The sequence below is a fragment of the Pinus tabuliformis genome, chromosome J, assembly GCF_031772625.1.
Source record: "Pinus tabuliformis cultivar Carrire ecotype Pingquan chromosome J, CPIR1, whole genome shotgun sequence".
Lineage (NCBI taxonomy): Eukaryota > Viridiplantae > Streptophyta > Pinopsida > Pinales > Pinaceae > Pinus > Pinus tabuliformis.
In genome coordinates, this window is record NC_142295.1 from 1,242,767,227 (window position 1) to 1,242,788,846 (window position 21,620).

At 37.1% G+C, this 21,620-nt stretch overlaps 1 protein-coding gene across 2 annotated transcripts in view; it reads left to right on the forward strand.

Moving 5' to 3' along the window:
* The window catches only part of LOC149231696 (uncharacterized), a 240,483-nt gene that overhangs the window by 123,518 nt on the left and 95,345 nt on the right, over positions 1 to 21,620 (forward strand). The window contains exon 4 of one of the 2 annotated variants that reach the window (XM_089379259.1): positions 7,441 to 7,529. In XM_089379259.1, coding sequence (XP_089235385.1) covers positions 7,441 to 7,529 — 89 coding nt within the window. Of the gene's footprint in view, positions 1 to 7,437; positions 7,530 to 21,620 lie in introns of both variants that reach the window. The other variant, XM_089379258.1, reaches the window with a different exon arrangement.

Below are 21,620 nucleotides of genomic sequence, written 5' to 3' on the forward strand. Positions count from 1 at the left end.
CGACTGAGGACCATCTAGGAGAAATTTTTTCTCCTATATACACTATGCACAAATGGTGGGTAATAGGACCAAATGTCCATTTTGCAACAAAATTTGAGTATCCGTTATTTTAAAAATATCACAACATTTTGTTCAATATCTCGAAAATTGTTTACTTTGGAAGAGTATCAAGGTAATACACAGACACAAATTAAAATATTAAAGGAAGAACTCGCAGAATTTCAACAAAAGAATGAAGCATAAGAAAAGAAATATAAAGATCTCGAAGATCAGTGTTATGAAGAATCAACATAAAATAATAGAGAAATTTGGTAACTAAGGTACCATAGTGAAAAATTACTTGCGAAACTCAAGAAGTCCAAAGATAGAAGGAAAAATTAGAAGAAGAAAATGAATCTATCGAGAAGAAATTCAACGAGAATCTATTGAAAAAGGAAGAAGAAAGTTTGCCCTTAAAAACCCTTAATTAAAGGTTAATAGAACAAATCAGAGATTTAAAAGATGAAAAGCTTGAACGTCAAAACACTGAAAATAAGGTTGATGAATCAGAAACTGAAGAACTCTTTAAGTCTTAGAAATCATAATCAAAGTCTACTCACTCAAATTAAGAAACTTAAAAATGATAAGAAATCATTGAAAAACAAATTAAAAGAACTTATCACAAAAGAAGTGTCGAAGCCTTTAGACATAACAATCCAAGTTGAAGAAAAAGGAACGAATATCGATCCAATCAATATCACAACTCAAGAAGATGACAAATCAGTTGAAGTAAAAACATATTTAGATGTTGCAGTTTAGACGATGAAAATTCCAAGTGAAGATTTTGTAACCAACTCAACAACATCAGTACCTAAAGTAAATCAGGAAATTGCCACACGTGTGATAAGGGAAAATCAAATTACAAGAACCCCTTATTGACATTTGAATCACGAGCAAACATCTCAATCAGTCTGCTTAATCTGTATCACTCAGAACAGGAACAATAGACTTATGTTTCAAAGAAGACTGATGTCTATACAATCTAGTCTTACGCTAACAATTTATCGTTGCTATCAAGTCATTGCAGAGTTCCATAGAAGATTGATTTAGGATGGTTAGATCCCTTCTCAGTTCGACACTTTTGTTTATCACTTAGAGGATCCTATTATCTTGTATCATCGAAGATGCCAACTCAAAGAACTTTAAAAGATACCAATAGATTACAACTAATAGACGACAAACTTTGTCAGCAATAAGCTTTGAGGGCAAAGCTTTTGTGAAAAAAAGGCAATGTTACGAATATAATATGTATAAAAGTAGTATAAACAATAATAATCATAAATAATGATTGATTAACTAATAATTAGTTATTGTAGAGACATGTCCCAAAGGACATGACCGTTCATGCAGGGGCACCTGCCTAGGTATATAAGCGCACCGTCGGTTGTAAATATCTCATCTCGTATATAATATATCATATCTCTTATGTATTTTCAACATTCTTATATGAATATATTTCTTGTCCTATAATGGATATCTATATAATTCTGATATTTTGAATCTTCCCCTATGTATATGAACCGTGTTCGTTACACTTTTCCATGACTTTTTGTTTATCTTCTAACATCATGTCTAGTGTTGGTTGGTATGTGTACAATGGAGCTTCGATACACATGACATATGATAGATCTCTATTAAGCAAGATTCAAGAGCAAGGGGGAGGCATGGTTGTGGAGCTTGGTAATGATGCCACTTTCCCTATGAGAGGAGTAGGCTCTATTTCATCTTGGATGCCTTAAAGCGATGTTCTTGAGGTGGATTATTTTTATTCGTCCCTGGTTTGTGGAAGAAGATTGGAGAGTTTCCTTCGAGGGACAACAATGCAATGCATCATTAGTGTTGTGGTCTAGTTAGTTTGAGGACCTTGGCTAAAGGGTTGAGAGTGGGTGGGCTTTATAGGATATTTGTTGATCTAGAGGCATGTGTACTTTCTATTGGGAGGCTATAAGAGCCTTCTAGCTTTGAGGAGGCGAGTGCATACATAGAGGACATAGAGCTCGGTTGAACACCAATTGTGGATGCTTTGATAGAATCTTGTTTTGATTAGGATATGAGATATTTGAGTTTGGGGATTATCTTGTAGTGATTGAGGAGAATGTGGAGGTTGTTGTTCTAGATTAAAAACCTTGAGAACATGTAGGAGTGCCTAGATCTTCAATGAATGTGAGTGTACCTCCTAGGAGATATGCTAGTCATGTTGCATTGGTTTCTTCTTATCCATGAGCCTTGAAATTGTTCAGTGGAGGAGAGGTGTTTTACCTTGATGGTAGAGGTTTTTGAGATATATTTTGGAGTTGTGGTTAACGGGAATATTACAAGATACATAGCTAAAGATCATGCATTCTATCAGATAGAGTGAGTTTCCCTTGAGCTTGATTTTTTATGATCGATGAGTTGAGATGTAGGCAGATTTCATCTTGTGCATTTGATACATGTAATATACTCTTCCTTGTTAGGTTGGAGATGTGATTCTCTTTACATGATGTTCTAAAAAACTCTTTATGTGGTGCCAAGAGGTGTTGGCCTATGATGTTGACTTTATAGATGCCAAAGTTTTGACAGATTATTGTTGATGTCTTCCTTGTTTTGGTGTGATTTCAAAGATTGGCGGGAAGTAATGATCCAAGGTTATATTCCTTTAGTTTTACATACGACTGTTGTCTTTTTGGATCCCCTAGCAGAGGGGAAGAAAGAGTGGTTCAATTTGGTGGTGGAAACCATATGGTCTTGTTGTATTCTCCTTGCATGTTTGAGTTGAATTTGCTTGGTTGTTTGTTTGGAGAGAGACATACCTTTGTGAGCATTGAAGGAGGACTCTTTCGACTTTGTGGAGGCAGTAGATTTACTGGTTGCAATTTCAGAGTGAGTTGCTGAATGTGATAGAAAATATTTTTCTTTTAAAGTGGAAGTGCTAGCTTTTGGCATTACTACAAAAGTGTTTTCATCGCGGTAGGAGAGCGCTATGTCTCCCAACCCCTTGGTGATGCTTCATGAACATATGTATGGCTCAATTTTGGTGGATGCTTGACCTCGATTAGAGTGTTAGCATGGTGCCCTTACCTAAGAGATTGTTGCCTTACTCATCATGATGACTAACCCATTGTGTACACACTGTGGGGGAGTTGGTTGCTGAGTTAGGGGAGGTACATACTGTGGAGGAGGGCACTTAGTCCTTGGAGCTTGGGACTGCGTGATATATACCTTGGAGGTTTGACCCTTGACCTGAGGACACTTGGGTTGAGGAGCATTCTTCATGAAGGTTAATGATGAACTTGGACACGTATATTGATGACAAACATTGGAGCTTAGTGTCCTCATTAGCACACATGATATTAATATTGGGCACATGAGAGTACGTGTCATTTAGTTAGAGGAGTGTGTATCATGAGGATGCTTGGATAACAGACCGATGTAAGTGGGAGTGTTGGACTAACAACTTGTTGGAGAGTGCACCATCTTGGAGGGGTATTGTGTCGAAGTATGATCATGTTGGGAGGGCATTTCACTTTGGGGGTTAGATAAGCCCTTGTTTGACACATGGACATCCTTCTATTGTAGAGTGCTCCATGTGGGGTTTCCTTGTTTGTTATGGACTTATGCCCTTATTTTATGTTAGCCTTCCTCACCATTTATAAGGGAAGAGAGTACTCTTGTATTAATTATGATTATTGTACTTCTTTGTACTTGACGTGGGGATATTAGGGTTCATGAGGAAACCCTAGAAGAGATGTCTTGTAGGAAGCAATAATATTTTTGGGTTCACGAGGAAATCCTAGCAGCTAGATGCTACTATTTATGAGGAAACCTTGGGAGCTAGATGTTGCTATTCATGAGGAAGCCCTTTGAGAAAACAAGGGGGGAGATAGAGAGAGAGATTTTGGATGTTCATGGAGAGATTGCTTTTGTGAGATGTCGGGGTTTGATCTTGTAATGTTATGGTTTGGTTATGCATGCAAGCTCCAACGAAAAACATGGGATTGAAGATGTTAATGATTATTATGGCTGTTGTTGTTAGGGTTTCTACCCTCTTAAAAGACATGCAGAGTGGAGCTAACTCCTTGCATGATTTTGGAGTCTTATTCTTTTGGGATGTAAGGCTAAGGCAAGAGCATTAAGAGATGAGCTTGATGAGTCTTGAGTTTAGTGTGATGCCTTGCTTTGAAGAAGATTTGATTATTGTATTCTTGATGTTCCATGGAGGTTTTGGTGCTTGTGTTGGAGACCTTGGGATTAAGTATTCAAACTCTAGAATGGGCATGTAGATTTGATGATGAGTGGTAGAGTTGTCTTGCCATGTTTCTTTGTGATGAAAGTTTGCAAATCCTAAGAAAGATAACAATGCTAGTGTGGAGCGTGTGTTATACAAGCATGTTAAAGCCAAGGATGACTTGCTAGTATTGATGCTAGCTTGTTGTAGATCTGGGAGATTATATGGTTTTCCCTAGCTAGGGTTTAGAGAACTAGAGCTTGTTCCAGCTTTGTGATAAAGCTGTGGTATTTACATGTACTTCTCTCTCTCTCTCTCTCTATATATATATATATATATAGACACAAACAAAGTTTCCAACTGCCTAAAATTGTGTAATTGCATATTTTATTTTCAGCTTGGGTTGTCTTCTTGATTGGGTAATTTCCTGCATGTGTTGATCATGCTGATTTGACATAACATAGGGCTGAAATTGTTAAGTGATTTGACATAACATAGGGCTGAAATTGTTAAGTGATTTGACATATAGCTTGAAGAGAAGTGAAAATTTTCTGGTGTAAAATCTGATAGAACAAAGTGATTTTCAGGTCTGGCGCATGCTTGTTAAAGTGTGCTCTAAGGGGTGAAACATATTGGTATTTGTTTGTTATCTTTTCTCTTGAAACCTGAATGTTTATATGTTTTTAAAGTTATAATTCACTTAAGGAGGAATAATAGAATAACGAATGGCAGGAAAAGATAAAAATGTACACAGGTATGTTTTATGCTCGGGATTTAGTCCAATCGGAGAGTTGAAGTAGTTGATTCATTTGTTTGAAGCAGGCATACCAATTTATAGATTGAATCAACTTAGGTTTGCGTAAACTAAACAGTTAGCTTTTAAGGGCACATGCATGCCATTGAATGGTATGGAGATACTAGCAAGTTTTAAAGTACAAAAAAAGGCTGTAATAGTAGTAAAATATTCTGGATGCATCACGTTTCCTCAGATCAGTGATGATGTGTTGGAATGAATTAGTGTTCTGTGGTTGAAAAAGAAGCTTTAGTAAGATGCTGGCAGACACGAGGCAAGAGTTTGAAAGACATTAAGCTTAAAATTTTTGGAGGCAAGAGTTAAGGTGTCCTAAGTAGTTGAAGGAGCTAACATTAATGATTACTCCCGTTAGATGCCAGCAAACAGGAATTTGCGTGCATTGAAGTGTGTGGTAATTTATGTTCTATAGACATTAAAACATGCAAATTGTCATTTAAATGACGACACAAGGAGACGGAAATATGAGTATCTGACATGGGACACATTGACCCAATTCCCAAGAAACAGGGCACAGGGAACACATTTCTGTATATATATATATATATATATATATACATACATATATATATATATATATATATATATATATATATATATATATTAAAAAATTACAAGTTATTAATACAAAAGATGAAATATAGACATAAAGATCCAACTTTTTTTAGAAAATAGAAGATTTACAAAACATTTGGAATCCCTTCAAATCTCAAATTTTCCCTTCACCTGCACAATGAAAGAACATAAGAGCTACAGCTGAAAGTGAGAAAATAACAATGAAAAATGCTTTTTAGAGTTGAACTGGTAGGACACATCTGGGGCATGTGTCCTGTCTTAAGACACATGCCAAACATGTCTCAGACATTTGTCCTGTTTTAAGACATGTGCCAAACAAATGTCCTAGCATGTTACGTGTCCATCGTGCAGGATATGGACACAGCATCCCTGGGGGCTGTGTGTTGATACTTAGATTGTCATAGAAAGAATTTAAGGTGTCCTTTCTAGTTCAATGGCCTAAAAATACTCTCTGAATTTGGGTTTACCCAATGATCCGAGACATGATTTCTTCTTCCATTTTCTACTGGAAATAGCATGACACATGTTGCCCAATGCCACTAGGCTTGTGCCAAGAAGTATTGTTTCTTCTCCCTCATATATAATATGTCTGTGCTTCTATTCGAGATGCTACCTGGTTGAGGATATTAAAAGTCATCTTATGACATGAATCAGAAATGTTTCAATGGGCACAATTTTCAGAATGAGATCAATGGCTCTAGGAATTGCATTTCATTTGCAAGTGTTTTTATTTGAAATCAGTGTTATTGAAATTGGACTGGAACCAGTGGAACTGGCCGGTCCATCTGGTTTGGTGGTCAAATCAGTCCGGTTAAGGTTTGGAACTGGAAATGGCCTGTTCGGTACCGAACTGGCCTTTTTACATTGAACCAGCTGGTTTTGTGCAATGTGAGCAATGATGTTCCAAATGAAATTGGTTTTTGTAAACAAGAATTTCTGAGTGGGGCAGCGTAATATTCAAGGTTGTGGTCTTACTATTGCTATGCAACTAATGGTAGTGTTAAATTCTTAAATTTTTAACATTACCATTATTTGACCCTGGATGTTTGAGAGTGGTTCTAACTTCATTGGATCATTGGATTTCATATGGAGAAAGTAGACTGTTAGATCTCATTTGAAATCCAACAGACTTTATAGTTTTCAGGATTGGGGGGATTGCAACGTTTCCATTAAATTCTGTCATGTATGAGGGTTTTAAACTAGCATTTAATCAAGAGCTCCAAGCCCTCTATGTACCTTGGTGTCAGTGGCATTGGCTGTTGAACTCCTCCATCACGACCCTAGTAAAAATGGACCCATCACTCGAACAAAATCTCGATTTGACATGTGAAGATTTTTCTATCTTATTTTAATGCTTAAAGGGTGATATTGATGATGAAGATCCCAATATAACTTATAAGCGATGTTTTTGATGATATGTAGGTATTTGTTGTAGCATAATTTTTTTTTTGACACTAGAGGCCATCTAGAGCCTCTTTGTTGATGTATTTTTGGTTTAAAAATGTATTGCACTAAGTGCTATTTTGGTTATATGCACTCTTATTTGCTATATAAATGAGAAATTTTGCATATTTGTGTACAAATGGCTTGGATTCATATGGATGCACATGAATATATATGCTTTTCTTTAAAATTTGAATATTTTATGGATTTTTGGATGATTGGTTTTTTGCTTTGGTTGTTTTACTGATTCCAGTCTGATTTCGACTGCTTCCCGGCTCACAGGGTTTTCCTTTTTGCTCACCAGTTTGGTTCCAATAGCATTGTTTGAAATGTTAACTTTTTTTGTTGGCCCTGTGTACAGTAGATGAGACGATTACCAGGAAGCTGAATTTTGGTGGGGGTGCTGATCAAGACACAATCCCAAATGCTGCTGTTTTACAAGGAGACAAAAATGTGAGATGGGTTTTATTATATTTTGGCAATAATTTTGTAATTCAAATTTTGTCCAAACATTTCCAGCATTCTATGTTTTGATTCTCTTGCGAAATCCTTATGTTATCTCCCAAATCAGTTTAGCTACATTGCCCTCTATCATGTACCTATCAAACTTTTACATCACATTATCTTGTATAATCTTTGTTTCATAATGCAATTTTACACACTACCATGTCAACTAGTAATTCTAGAGTCACCAAATTAGATGATAGATTGGATGATAGCTTCTAAATTATTTGTGCTGCAGGTTTATTTCTAGTAGCAGTTATACTGATAATTGGTGCCATCAAAGGGAAGGAAGAAAGACATCATAGTTTTCAGTGATGACATATAAACATCTTTGTAAACATTGGAGTGATTTTGAAAATTGAAAAATACATAAACAATTTTTTCTCAAAAATCGTGTTGATGTAACTACCTGATAGATGATGCAGAACTTGGATGAATCATGAAAGCCTTAAGCTTTTTGATTAAAAAGTAGAAAAACAGTTAAGGAAAAAACAAAACGCTGTGTAAAAGTTGTAATGTGGATCATGGAGAGAGTGGACATGTGCAGGCTTCTGATTCTGCATGAGGCAGAGCCCATGCATGTTGAGGCTTGCAGTTTTGTAAATTCAGAGTTGTAGCATCAATCATCAGCCACAGTGGGGAGTTCATTAAACATTTTCTGAAGAATATCTAATCTTGTATGTCCACTAGTCAGAGATGCATTCTAGTTGTTTCCTTGGATTCTTTAGCAGTAGTTTACATGCTATTCTGACTCCATGCTCTTGTAGCTTTGTAGTGTTTTTCATTGTTCATTTTTAGGGTTAGGTTGTTCTTGTTGAAGGAAATGTAACTAGGTTCGGTCTGCATAAGTGTACTTTTGATATTTGTATTTATTCAAGAAAAGAAATATTATTTTTATAATATATGTCAATGAGTTTCTTGCTCATTGAAATAGGTCTGGCACTATTTAAAGTGCTATAGGTGAGTCAAATAGTCAAAAGAAAAGGTTGAAGACCTTAAGGGCATGTTACACCGTGTATAAATATATATTAAAGTAAGGGAAAACCTCCAAACAAAGTCAAGTCTACTCCTATGCAATGGCACCATCAAGAAGCTCCTTCAAGCATGCTACACCACCATGGAAACTATCCGAACACTGCTCAACAAATCAGCCTCCTAGCAGTCCTCAAGTCGGCCTACAAACAGTTGACAAGTCGGCCTGCAAACAGTGGACAAGTTGGCCTAAATGGAGGGACAGACCTCTATATATAGAGGCTGTCCACTCCTCCATAACGCATTCAAGCAAGCTCTGAAATCAGCGAGGAGATAAGCCGAGAAAAGGAAGTTAAGGGAAGTCTAAAGGGTCTCCAAAAGTGCAGCGAAGAAAGAAGGAAACTCAGCGAGGGTTAGGGACTGTTTCTAGGGCTAAGAAACAGTCACACGTGCGAGGATAAGGAAGACAGACTGCGGTTTTAGCAGCAGCAAGATTTCAGTGCAAGATTCGTTGGTATTTGGGCTTGTCACTAGGCTCACAAGGCCTCCCAAGACAAGCGATGAAGCCCCTCTATCTAGCGAAGGAAGAAAAACCCTAATTCAGTAAGCACATTCTCCACACGTGAAAAACTAGGGCAGCAGAACAGCAGAACAGTCATACACTCAAGAAGGATCTCAGTTGGTCAAAGTTGAAGTATACTTGAGCAAGGGATAGAAGAGGAACACCTCATCTAGAAGACTCACTCAAGTAAGGTCTATCTTTGGACAAGAATCATAGTAAGAGAATGAAGTGCCGGAGAACAAAGCGCCGGAAGAAGTGTTGGGAAATAAGGTGCAGAAAGAATGAAGGACTTGACTTGTGCTTGGAGGATACTATTTTCAGGGGTCTAGGGTTTGGCATTGATCAATAGAAGCTTCAATAAGAGAAATTCACTAAAGGGTTTTCCTCTCAAGAGAAGAGAGGTATTGTCCCTTGTAGAGAGCCAACATCTTGTGTTCCTGTTTTGTATGTTTTGGTAGCAGTTTGATGAAGTGCACACATATGCACTAATAATAATAATAAGAAGAATAAGCTAATAAGAAAAAGTAAAAATACTCCACAAATTGTTATCAAGTAATGAAGAATCACACTACACTACTTTGCCCTAGATTCTTCAACATGGTATCAGAGCTAAGGTGACACATCAAGGAAAGGGCATCTCAAGAACACTCATAAAGGGAGAAGCATCTACAAAGTTGAAGCATCAAGCCTAGAAGTCTCAATCACTTCAAGGACAAGAAGGGTATATAATCCATCATTCATCAAGGAGGTCTACAAAGCTAGAAGAAGAGCCTTACATAAAGGCACCTACAAAGAAGAGCAGATTGAAGCAGGACCTACATCAAGCTACAAGTCATCAAGCAAATCTCATCATCAAGCAAGTCCACTTGGAGAAGGCAACTTGAAGAACATCAAGATCCAAGGAAGGCAAGCCATCAAGTCTCCAAAGAGGAAGCAAATCCACTACATCTCAAAATCTATCAAGTAAGTACATGTCCCCTTTTGAATTTACATCAATGTCTTTTTGCAAGGAAAGCAATAAATTGGTAGGTACCAATAACTTTCTTGCATGGAAGAAGAGCACTGATCTACTTCTCAAGGAGAATGAACTCCTAGAACATGTCAAAGGGAATATCACTATCCCTGCTAAGGAACAAACTCAAGCCTTAGCCAAGTACAATAAGGATGAGACAAGAGCTCAAAGGATTTTGATAGAATCAATCAAAGACTATCTCATTCCCTATGTCTCCAAATTTGAGACATCGAAGGAAATTTATGATAAACTAGTAGAGCTATTTTCGGTATTCACAACCGGAGAAGTAATATCTCCAAGGAATGAATTGTACAAGATGAAGATAACAAAGGAAAGAATAGCTCCCTACTTCATGAAAATCTCTGAAATGAGAGATCAACTTCAAGAGCTTGGGGAGGTCATGTCTGATAAAGAGATGACAATTGTAGTACTCAATGCTCTACCTGAGGAGTGGAGAAACTTCACATCAAGCATATATGCCAAGAAGGAAGCAACCACTCAGTGAAATGTGGTCTCTATGCAGAACAGAGGAAACCAGACTTAAGGCAAAAGAAGATGTGGGATCAAAGGAGCAAGCATTTGCTACCATGGCCAAGAGAAAGGGTAAATTTGGCAAGTTTGGTCCATGAAGAACAAACAACAAAGACATGTCCAAACTCCAATGTTTTCGATAACAATAAAATGGACACTACAAAAGGAATTGTCCTAAGCTTAATAAGGACAACAACAACAAAAGGAGGGAAGAAGCTCACGTAACTCAAGAAGTGAAAGAAGGAAAGAAGCAAAAGCAGGAAGATCCTCCGGATCTCTACTATGACTAGGTCAAACTCTTTACTTCTAGAATTCTTTCAATGTTTTGAGTAGTATAGGAGCATGTAGGAATATTGCATGGCTAGAACCATCCTCTAGAATCTAGAAGCATGATGTACATAGAGTTCTAGATACTCATGAAGATGTAGCATTTATAATAAGAATAAAAATGCATGGGTAGAAATATCCTCTAGAATATAGGAGCATGGCAGATATAGCTCAAGATATTCATGTAGAAGAAGCATACCCAGTATAGGACCTCATCCGCGATGAAAGAAAATTGATCATGATTAAGAATCTTAGAAGACCTCCATCATCAAAAGAAAAGAAACATTTGCAAGGCAAGGATCTTTAAGATCCTATGATAGAATCTTCAAAAGAAGGTTCATGGACCTAAGCAGATGTCTCATTGGGAATCCCATTCCTGGGATTCAAGAAAAGGATGATATACAGGCAAGCTAAGAGGAAGCAAGAAGGGCCACACTAAAAGATGATCAAAGAAGAATCAAGATGAGGTATGTATGCATCAAAGTTTAAGTCATGTTAACATTTTTGTATTATTGTCATGGGAATAGTTCTATAACATGATAAAGTATGAAAGAATCTCTTTCCCAAAGGACATGATCGAAGGCATGCACTACATTGCAATGAAGGTTAAAAAAGAGAGAGAATATGCTCACATAAGGAGCATAAGATTGATGACTAAGAAGTACGAAGAAATGTTGACAAGTTCAGGAAGCAAGAAATGAAGGAATGCTCTCATAGGAATCATAAGATGGTTGACCTATCTATCTAAGGAGAAGCAAATAAAGAAAGAGAACAAGCATGTGAAGAACACCATGATCACCGAGAATTACTATCTGACAAGATACTTTGAAGATATCTCCCAAAAGAAGGCAGGACAACTCTGATAAAGGAAGAAAGGACCCTTGACATCTATGAAGGCCTTGGAGATATAAAAGGTGTAGATAATTGATTCTACTCTACAGAGATGTCGTGATGAAGAAGCCATCCAACAAAAGAAAAGGCAATGTTGAAGAAATATCAGGATGAAGTCATGATGGGTACTAGGTCAAAGCATGTAAACAAGCAAGTACAACGAATCATCCATGAGAAGAATATTCCAAAGCATGGACAAGATGACAAAGGAGTAGCCAAGATGACAAGAAAACCTGATGAATGACAAGAAAACCACTTTCCACGAAGGAAGCAAGACATGACAAACCAGGACGGAAAGTGATTGATGGATGGTGCCCTACCTAGAAGAAGTTCGAACAAAGAACGTCATGACATCAAAGAAAGGAAGGAAATCAAGTAGTTGAAGGACCCCCAAAGAAGTAGTTGCTGATGAATGGAAGAGTCCCTAGTTAAGAGGGAGCTTTGACAAGTCCCTGATCAAGAGGGAGTTTTGGATCACCCCTGATTACAAAGGAGTGATAATTGTGTTTTCCATTTCATGGGTCATGCACTAGACCAGGGCTAACGACGTTAAGTCTAGGTGAAGGCCGTGAATGGAAGTGTAGACACAAGATAGACACAACATTCTTGTCTTACTTGGGAAGAAATAATGGGAGGATTAGGTAATCATCTGGCATCCGATACTCTTTGAGGATGTGTAGGGCATCTAAGATAAGAGTAAGCAAAAAGATCGATATTCTTTGAGGTAAGATAAGAATAGTTCTAGAAGGTCATACTCAGAGAACACTCGAGTGGGTATGTACCTTGAGAGACAATGATGAAGGTGTCTATAAATCATTGGTCTTGCCATCATTGTAGCTCATGGTCTCGTAAAGATATGGAGCTGTTAGTCAAGGCCTTGCACTATGACAATGCTAATGGATATGATGCTATAACAGATGGATTGCAAATCGGGTTTCTCTTATGTGAATTCTTCAAGATTGATAATAGCCCAACACCTTAGAATACTGTATGAATACCTCCCTAGTTAAGAGGAAGTGTTGAAGGAAATGTAACTAGGTTCGGTCTCCATAAATGTACTTTTGATATTTGTATTTATTCAAGAGAAGAAACATTATTTTTATAATATATGTGAATGAGTTTCTTGCTCATTGAAATAGGTCTAACACTATTTAAATTGCTATAGGTGAGTCAAATAATCAAAAGAAAAGGTTGAAGACCTTAAGGGAATTTTACACCTTGTATAAATATATATTAAAGTCAAAGGGAAAACCTCCAAGCAAAGTCAAGTCTACTCCTATGCAATGGCACCATCAGGAAGCTCCCTCAAGCATGCTACACCACCATGGAAACTATCCAAACTCTTCTCAACAAATTAGCCTCCTAGTAGTCCTCAAGTCGGCCTACAAACATTTGACAAGTCGGCCTGCAAACAGTGGACAAATCGGCGACCTCTATATATAGAGGCTGTCCACTCCTCCATAACGCATTCAAGCAAGCTCTGAAATCAGCGAGGAGTTAAGACGAGAAAAGGAAGTTAAGGGAAGTCTAAAGGGTCTTCAAAAGTGTAGCGAAGAAAGAAGGAAACACAACGAGGGTTAGGGACTGTTTCTAGGGCTCAGAAACAATCACACGTGCAAGGATAAGGAAGGCAGTTTGCGGTTTTAGCAGCAACAAGATTTCAGTGCAAGATTCGTTGGTATTTGGGCTAGTCACTAGGCTTACAAGGCCTCCCAAGACAAGCGAAGAAGCCCCTCTCTCTAGCGAAGGAAGAAAGACCCTAATTCACTAAGGGTACTCTCCACACATGAAAAACTAGGGCAGCAGAACAACAGAACAATCATACACTCAAGAAGGATCTTGGTTGGTCAAAGTTGAAGTATACTTGAGCAAGGGATAGAAGAGGAACACCTCATCTAGAAGACTCACTCAAGGAAGGTCTATCTCTAGACAAGAATCATAGTAAGAGAACGAAGTGCCGAAAGAAGGAGGACGAAGTGCTGGAATAAGTGCTGGGAAATAAGGTGCAGAAAGAAGGAAGGACTTGACTTGTGCTTGGAGGATACTCTTGTCAGGGGTCTAGGGTTTGGCATTGATCAATAGAAGCTTCAATAAGAGAAATTCACTAAATGGTTTTCCTCTCAAGAGAAGAGAGGTTTTGGCCTTGGTAGAGAGCCAACATCTTGTGTTCTTGTTTTTTATGTTTTGGTAGCAGTTTGATGAAGTACACACATATGCACTAATAAGAAGAAGAAGAAGAATAAGCTAATAAGGAAAAGTAAAAATACTCCACAAATTGTTATCAAGTAACGAAGAATCACACTGCACTACTTTACCCTAGATTCTTCAACAGTTCTCTGCTTAAGATAATTGCATTTTTCAACAATTTCACAGTACATTTACCCCATAACATTATATCATCATTAGCAATTATGCAGAGAGAACAATAACATTAACAATGTAGCGGAACAGTAAGGAACAACAAAAGAAAATGATACACAATAGAGACACCAGGATTTTGGTCAGAGACCAGGGCAAAACCCCACAAGGGGGAAAACCCATAAATCAATTCTTCTTCTTCTATTAGATATTCATCAATGTTCAGCTGAGATACAATGTACAAATATCATGAGACGTAAGTCTTTCATCATTAATCATATTAGTCCTCATAAGGCCAACCTGGGATCATGTATGATCCTCATAAGTCAAGCAAAGAGACCACTGAAAGGGACAGTCTCCAAATCACTGTAGATAGCTTAGATCTCTGCCTCAAATGGCACTGACACCACAGACATAAGTATCACTGTCTTCAATGTCATATTACTGTGATATACAAGGACAGCTAACATTGCCATGCACTGCCATTACCATTTACTGTAATAAACCACATATCATTATTATTAGTAATTACTGTCATAATGGCACTAGGACACATCACTGTCAATACTGTCATGAAGGGACCTGTCACCTATGACTGTCAATACCGTCATACTGTCACACTTTACTTTCAATACTGTCATACTGTCACACATCTTTGTCAATACTGTTGTGCTGTCACACATCACTGTCAATACTGTGATACTGTCGCACATCTCTATTAATACTGTGGTAAAGGCACTGCTATACATTACTATTGTTATGAGGGCACTATCATCAATGTGAAGAGAACACTGCCATATGTTACTCAAGATACCACACATTAAGGTCATATAGATTCTGCCATGTGTCACTGATTGTAACACACATTTGGGTCATATAAATACTGCCACGTGTCTCTGTCATATGCAAAGGAATTGTTTCCATGTCACTGTACTAGGGATCATTTAGCTAGCCACTACCAGACCATGCATAATATCCTTAGGTTGCCCCAAACATCATCCAAAAATACGAACAATTATACATACCTCTTCTTAGCCCTCCTGTACTTGTGTTTCTGAAGACTCTGATTTGAGCCCTCTGATTAGGGCTTACAATGACACCCACTTCAACCCTAGATTAGGGCTCTATCTCCTTCAATTCTCTATGTTGTTCTTGGAGAAGGACTCGACCCGACTTCAGTTACATATTAGGCCAAACGACCTTCTTAAAACAAAGACTTTATCCTGTGTACTGAACAGAATTTCCTGCTGCCTTTAACACAAAGATAACCAATCATTATGCTCACATTCTTAGGGTCTCATCCTTCTCTAATGTGCACGAACTTGGGTGAGTTAGGACAGACCTTTAATATAGCTACATGTCCGAAGAAGTAACCGTAACTAGGCTGCAGAAGTTGCTCCAATTAGTCCGCAGATGTAGCCTTACTTATGCCGCAGAAGATACTCCAATTAGGCCGCAAATTTAGCCTTACTTATAGCGCAAAAGATACTCCAATTAGGCTGCAAATTTAGCCTTACTTATGGCGCAAAAGATACTCCAATTAGGCCGTAGATGTATACCAAAATAGGTCGAGTTCAATGTTCCAAATGAAGGAGGATTGGTGCTGAATTTATAGTTGTTTCCATGTGTGAAAGGTCATGTCCTTTGGGGCAAACCGACTTGAGGCCGACTTATAAATTTGGTGGGAAATTCTTAAATTCAAATTTGCTCAAAATAATATTTAAACAAATGCCATGATGTTGCTTGCCCTAATAAATTTGTGCCATTAGATAATAATAAAAGAAAAGTCAAATAATAATTTCCTTCACCCAAATTAAATTCTCTTTGGGGCTAGATGGGCTTCTCATGGGAAATTCATCCTATAGCTGCCCCAAATTTCAACATTTATTAGTACAGGTTGTGCCTTGCTTCAAACCTCCATTTAGATTTTGTCCATATATAATGGGTTTACAGGGATGTTAAAGAGACCAATGTTGCAAATATCATTTCAGAGAATATATCACTGAGGGTCTTAAAAACAAATTGGAAATACCAAGAAACATTGGCAATTTGGCACACATAAACTTGGATTTGGAAAACTTAAAAATATCAGAAACATCAAAAACCTGAAAAGCTAAAACAGAATTGAAATATCAGATATATTAGGACGATTTGACAATATTTTCCAAAGATAAAGGTGATGATGTGTAGCATTTGAGACATGCATTTGAAAGACACATAAAATATGGAATATCATTGAACCTTTAAAAAAATCTGTCTTTGGAGTTGACAAAGGGAAGCTTGTTGGTCATGTCATCTATAAGGAAGTAGTTAAGATTGAATTGTCAAGAATTGAAGCCATTCAACATATTCCCTAGCCAAGAAGCAAGAAAGTAGTGCAATCTTTGTTTTGAAAGATCAACTTGATTTATACACAACGTTGTAGAAATTATGAAACCTATATCTAATCTGTTGATGAAAGATCAAGAGTTCAAATGGAATGATTAAATCAAGAACCCATTCATGATGATTAAGAAAGCCTTGTATCATCACTCGTGTTGGTGAACCCAGAGTATGTGAAGGATTTTCAGATTTTCCTATTTTGATTGAAGGATATTATTGTAGTTGTGTTATTACTAAGGGACGATCATAATATGGAACGACCCATTGCATTTATGATTAAGACACTCAGAGATTCAGAGTTGAAGTATGCTATCATAAAGGAGCAAGCGCATGCTTTGGTTCAATTTGTGAAGCATTTCAAAAATTATGCGGAGGGAACTCCAGGATTATATCATTTGTTCCTCGTTTAGATGCTAAGGTTATCTTGACCCAACAAGATTGTTTGGGCATTAGGGGAAATTGGGTGTCCATAATTCAAGAGATTGAAATGGAGATTGGGCCAACAAAATTGGTAAAAGGACAGGGGTTAGAAAAATGTTATGAAGGGAATAAAAGGGCATTGAATATGGATAAGGACAAAGTCGTACAAATGATATTTGTAGTTTTGGATGGATTGGAACAACCTGAGTGGTATATGGATATTATTTCCTATTTGAAGAATTTGACATATCTGGATCACTTTGTTGATTACAAAAGAAGAACCTTGAGACTTGACGCAATTAAATATTGTTTTGTTCAAGGGGCGTTGGGTTGGAGAAACCTGGAAGGTTTGGTCCTAAGAAGTGTAGATTATGAGGAGGCTTAGAGGTTAATGAAAGAACTACATGTTGGATTATGTGAAGGAATTTATGCTGCCAAAACTACTACTCGTAAGATCTTAATGGTTGATTATTATTGGCTGACAATATTCACACATATCCATAAGTTTATTTGAGCAATGTTAGTCATGTCTAGTATTTGCAATTTGGAAGCATCTATTGTAATGTCCCCAACTGCTTAGGGAGCATATGGGGGAGTTCCGCTAACCTAATAATGTACCCGTAGGCTAAGGTGGAGAAAATTTAATTAAGGGAACCTGATTCGCCTAGGAGAAACATTACAAATGCTAAAGTGGTAAAAATGGGGGACATGTCACATGCTAACGAAAAGTCACTTTTTAATTTATAATGTGAAAATACCACTAAAGTGACTTTATAAAAATAAAAGGGTAAAAAATGTGGCAAAAGTGGTGAATAAGTTATAAAAAGGGGAAAATGAGGAGTCTCTCCTCATTCTAGCTTTTTGCCATTTGAGAAAAAGAAACTTTGGAGAGTTCTTGGAGAAGAATCTAGGATTTTTGGAAACTATAAATCTGGTTACTAGTTTCATTGTTGAGACTATACACTCTAGCTAGTTCGGAGAGCGATATCACTCAGATTTCGCCATTATGCTTCATTGAAGAATAAGATTTGCAGAAGATAATGGAGGTAACAATGTTATCTGTTGATTTTATCTTCTAATATGAGTCTTTATTCATCTCTTGGACAGGTTGTGCATACCCATTAAAATGATGAGATTCCAAGCTTAAGAAGGGATGAGTTTCATTGCCATAGAGACCAAAGTCATTCTCATTGTGTGGGTTGAAGTTTTGAGGGGATAAATCAAGTTTCCTCACTGTTGTGTGAAGACTGAGTTTGTTGTAACAAGTGGCCGAGTTTTGCTAGTTGTGATGCCAAGTTCTCACCATGGGAAAAAGATCAAGCTTCCTTCCTTTCATTCGCTGAGTCTACTGCATCAAGGGTTGCAGTATCACTCTATGCTGGCCGGGTTACTTTAATTTATGACTGAGAACTGAGCAAAAAAAGGTGGGTCAAATTCAGTGTTTTTGAAGCAACAAACTTAGAGTTGGTTTGTGCTTTAAATGAAAAATACACAATTGTATTGTAAATAATATTTTATTAATAAGATGAAAGTGTACAAGAATGTTTGAATGCTACAATGAGGGCCTGCTTATATACCTAGGCATGTGTCCCTTCATGATTGGGCATGTTTTTTAGACATGCCTTTTCACTTAACTAATGACTATTTAAAATAATCATTATTTATATAAATTTATTCATAACATTGCCCCTTTCTTGGAAAATCTTTGTCTTCAAAGCTCAATCAGCTATTAATTTCTTCATTCGTCGACATCATTTCCGTAGGTGTAATTCATCGATAGTATTATCATGGAATCAGGGTTTCTCCATTTCCTCTTCGGGATTATTTATTTTAAATATTACTATTATTATTTTTAAATAACTTTATAAAATTAATTAATAAAGTGATTTTATAATAACAAAGTAACCTTATTATAATTTTATAAAATTACTTTATAATAATACATAAATATTTTTAATTCACCTAGTATAATTAAATTATTTTTTGGAAATGTCATTTGTATAGTCATGTCTCTCTGTCACGCGCTTTCATAATTTCAGTCACAGTTGCTCTCTTCTTATTGTTTTGGTCGAGGAGAGTATAAGAAATTGGTTGCAGAGAGGCCAAGGGCGAGAGACCTTGTTAAAAATGGAGGCGTCTACGAAGAATCAAAAGGCTGAGGAAGCGAATGACGTGCCAAGAATTGCTAGACGAGGTAAGACACCAACAACAGAGAACTCATGAAATGCCACCCTACAAAGAACGAGCCTCTTCTAAGTAATGATCGCCGCACCTCTCTACTTTTGCTTCTTTCCCTTTGCCTCGCACTCACATGATCGATACCCCATCGTTGAAGTGCCATGTTGCAGAGAGTTGTCTCTTGGATGTATTTCTCAAGGATTGCTTCTTTGTACCTATCGATCTCATCTATTGGAAAGTGTTTGCAGTAGCCACCCAATATGTGGAGGTGCTCATCTGTGATGAGAATGTATGGCACAAACTCCAGAACCCCTTCGTCTTCATTAAGAAGTTGGCGCCCTTGCCAGATTTCGAGACAAAGAAAAGCTTCTCTCGCAATTCATTTCATTCACCTCTCCATAAAGTTATTGTACTTTTCATATGGCCTTCACACAAATACAGATGTTGTAACGATATAAGATATCACATGGGGAGTATTTTCTCTTCTTTCGTCAACCGCCGAGATGCTATTCTCTGCGTGTTTGATGATGTGATGGAACATAACATTTACTGTCATGTAGGGGGAGTGGTGAGCATGAAGTCGGACCACCCGTTTTGCCCAAACCACCATAGAAATTTTCTGTGATCATCAGTGAGATTCTGGTTGCTGCGCTGTTTTCCAAACCCCACTGTTTCTTTCTTTGCCTTTGCAACGACATCCCAAAACTTTTTTATTTCCTGAAAATATAGCGTTTGATGACTTGCGTGGAATAGATCCTTACATTCGTACAATTGTAAGTATCCCATCTTTACTGATTTATGAAGTCCATTATCTAAAGTTGATGCCAAAGCTGGAATGCCTTCAAGGTTATTTTCATCATTATCGCAATTTTTAATTGATATACCCTCTTCCTGGTCTTCTGCGGAATGTAGTGATTCTTCATCGCTAATTTTTGTGGATTCATTTTCTTTCTCTCCGATTTCATCCTCAACTATAATATACCCATTTTGATTAACATCTTCATCTAAGTCACCCTGAGGAGATCCCATTTCAACATGTTCAACATCAATTTCTTGATTAGAACATTCTTTGATGTTAGTTCTTTTCATGTCAATGTCCTCTTCCATTGTAGGTGTTGAATCTCGTGTTTTGAAAGCCTTTAATGATTTTGCAAATGATTTTTTATTTGTTGTAATGCTTCTCCAATTTCCTTTAATAGTTTAGATTTATGATATGCACTTAATCCCATGATTTCAAGACCTAAACTTAATGGCAGATTTGTGCTGCAGATAACGTCCAAAGGCTCGAATGGCTCTGATACCACTGAAACAACAAAACTTAGAGTTGTTTGTGCTTTAAATGTAAAATACACAATTGTATTGTAAATAATATTTTATTAATAAGATGAAAATGTTCAAGAATGTTTGAATGTTACAATGAGGGCCTGCTTATATACCTAGGCAAGTGTCCCTTCAAAAGACATGCCTTTTCACTTAACTAATGACTATTTAAAATAATCGTTATTTTTATTATTTACATTTATTTGTATAATTGAGAAAAACTTTCGATAATAATCACATAAGAGGAGTTTTGTCTGAGCCACGACTTGTATTTATTTGTATTTGTATTCTAATTTATATAAATCTATTCATAACAGTTTTCAAGGGTTTGAGCTGGTACTAGAGTGCTGGACATATGCTGAAGAGAGCCACGGTATAGTGGCTGAGAGCTATATCATGTGTGCAGAGGTTATTCCTGTCATAAGGGACCACGGGTTCCTCATTTGTTGAACCAACAAGCTGTTGTACTGTGATAACATTTTTTGAGTGTACATGGGTATTTAGAGATGGAATAAACATGTCATTATCAAGATGGAAAGTAATTTTCTATTGTTGATATTTTTTTAGGTGTGACAACGACATACAACTGTCTATCGTTCATCTGCTCACTTGTATTTCTCATCTTGTTCCTCTTTATTTACTGGAGTATGTATCGTTAGTGATGTGAATGCCTTTTATTTCTAGTGCGAGGTGAATATCAGTTATTCTGAAGCAATAATATCATGTATTTTTGGCACTGTCTGTGTTATTTTAATTAAACTTGTGAAGAAAACATCTACAACACATTGCATGGCAATTATTTGTTAAAACACCAAAGCTACCAAAAACAAATAAACTTAGAATTTTTCGTGGGGTTTCCAAGATAATCCGAGGAGGGTATCTTACAGTGGTATGAGAGCATGGTCTTGGACAATTGTTGGGTTTGAGGTGAAGACTTTGACAGAGATTTAATGAGTCAAGAGGAACAACATTTCAGTGGTATCACTTAAAGGAGTTACCTAGTTAGAGAGCCCACTCCTTTGTGGGAAGAAGAAGAAGAAGTACCTGACAAAGGGAAAGGAGAAGAAGTGCCCTCTGAAAAAAAGAA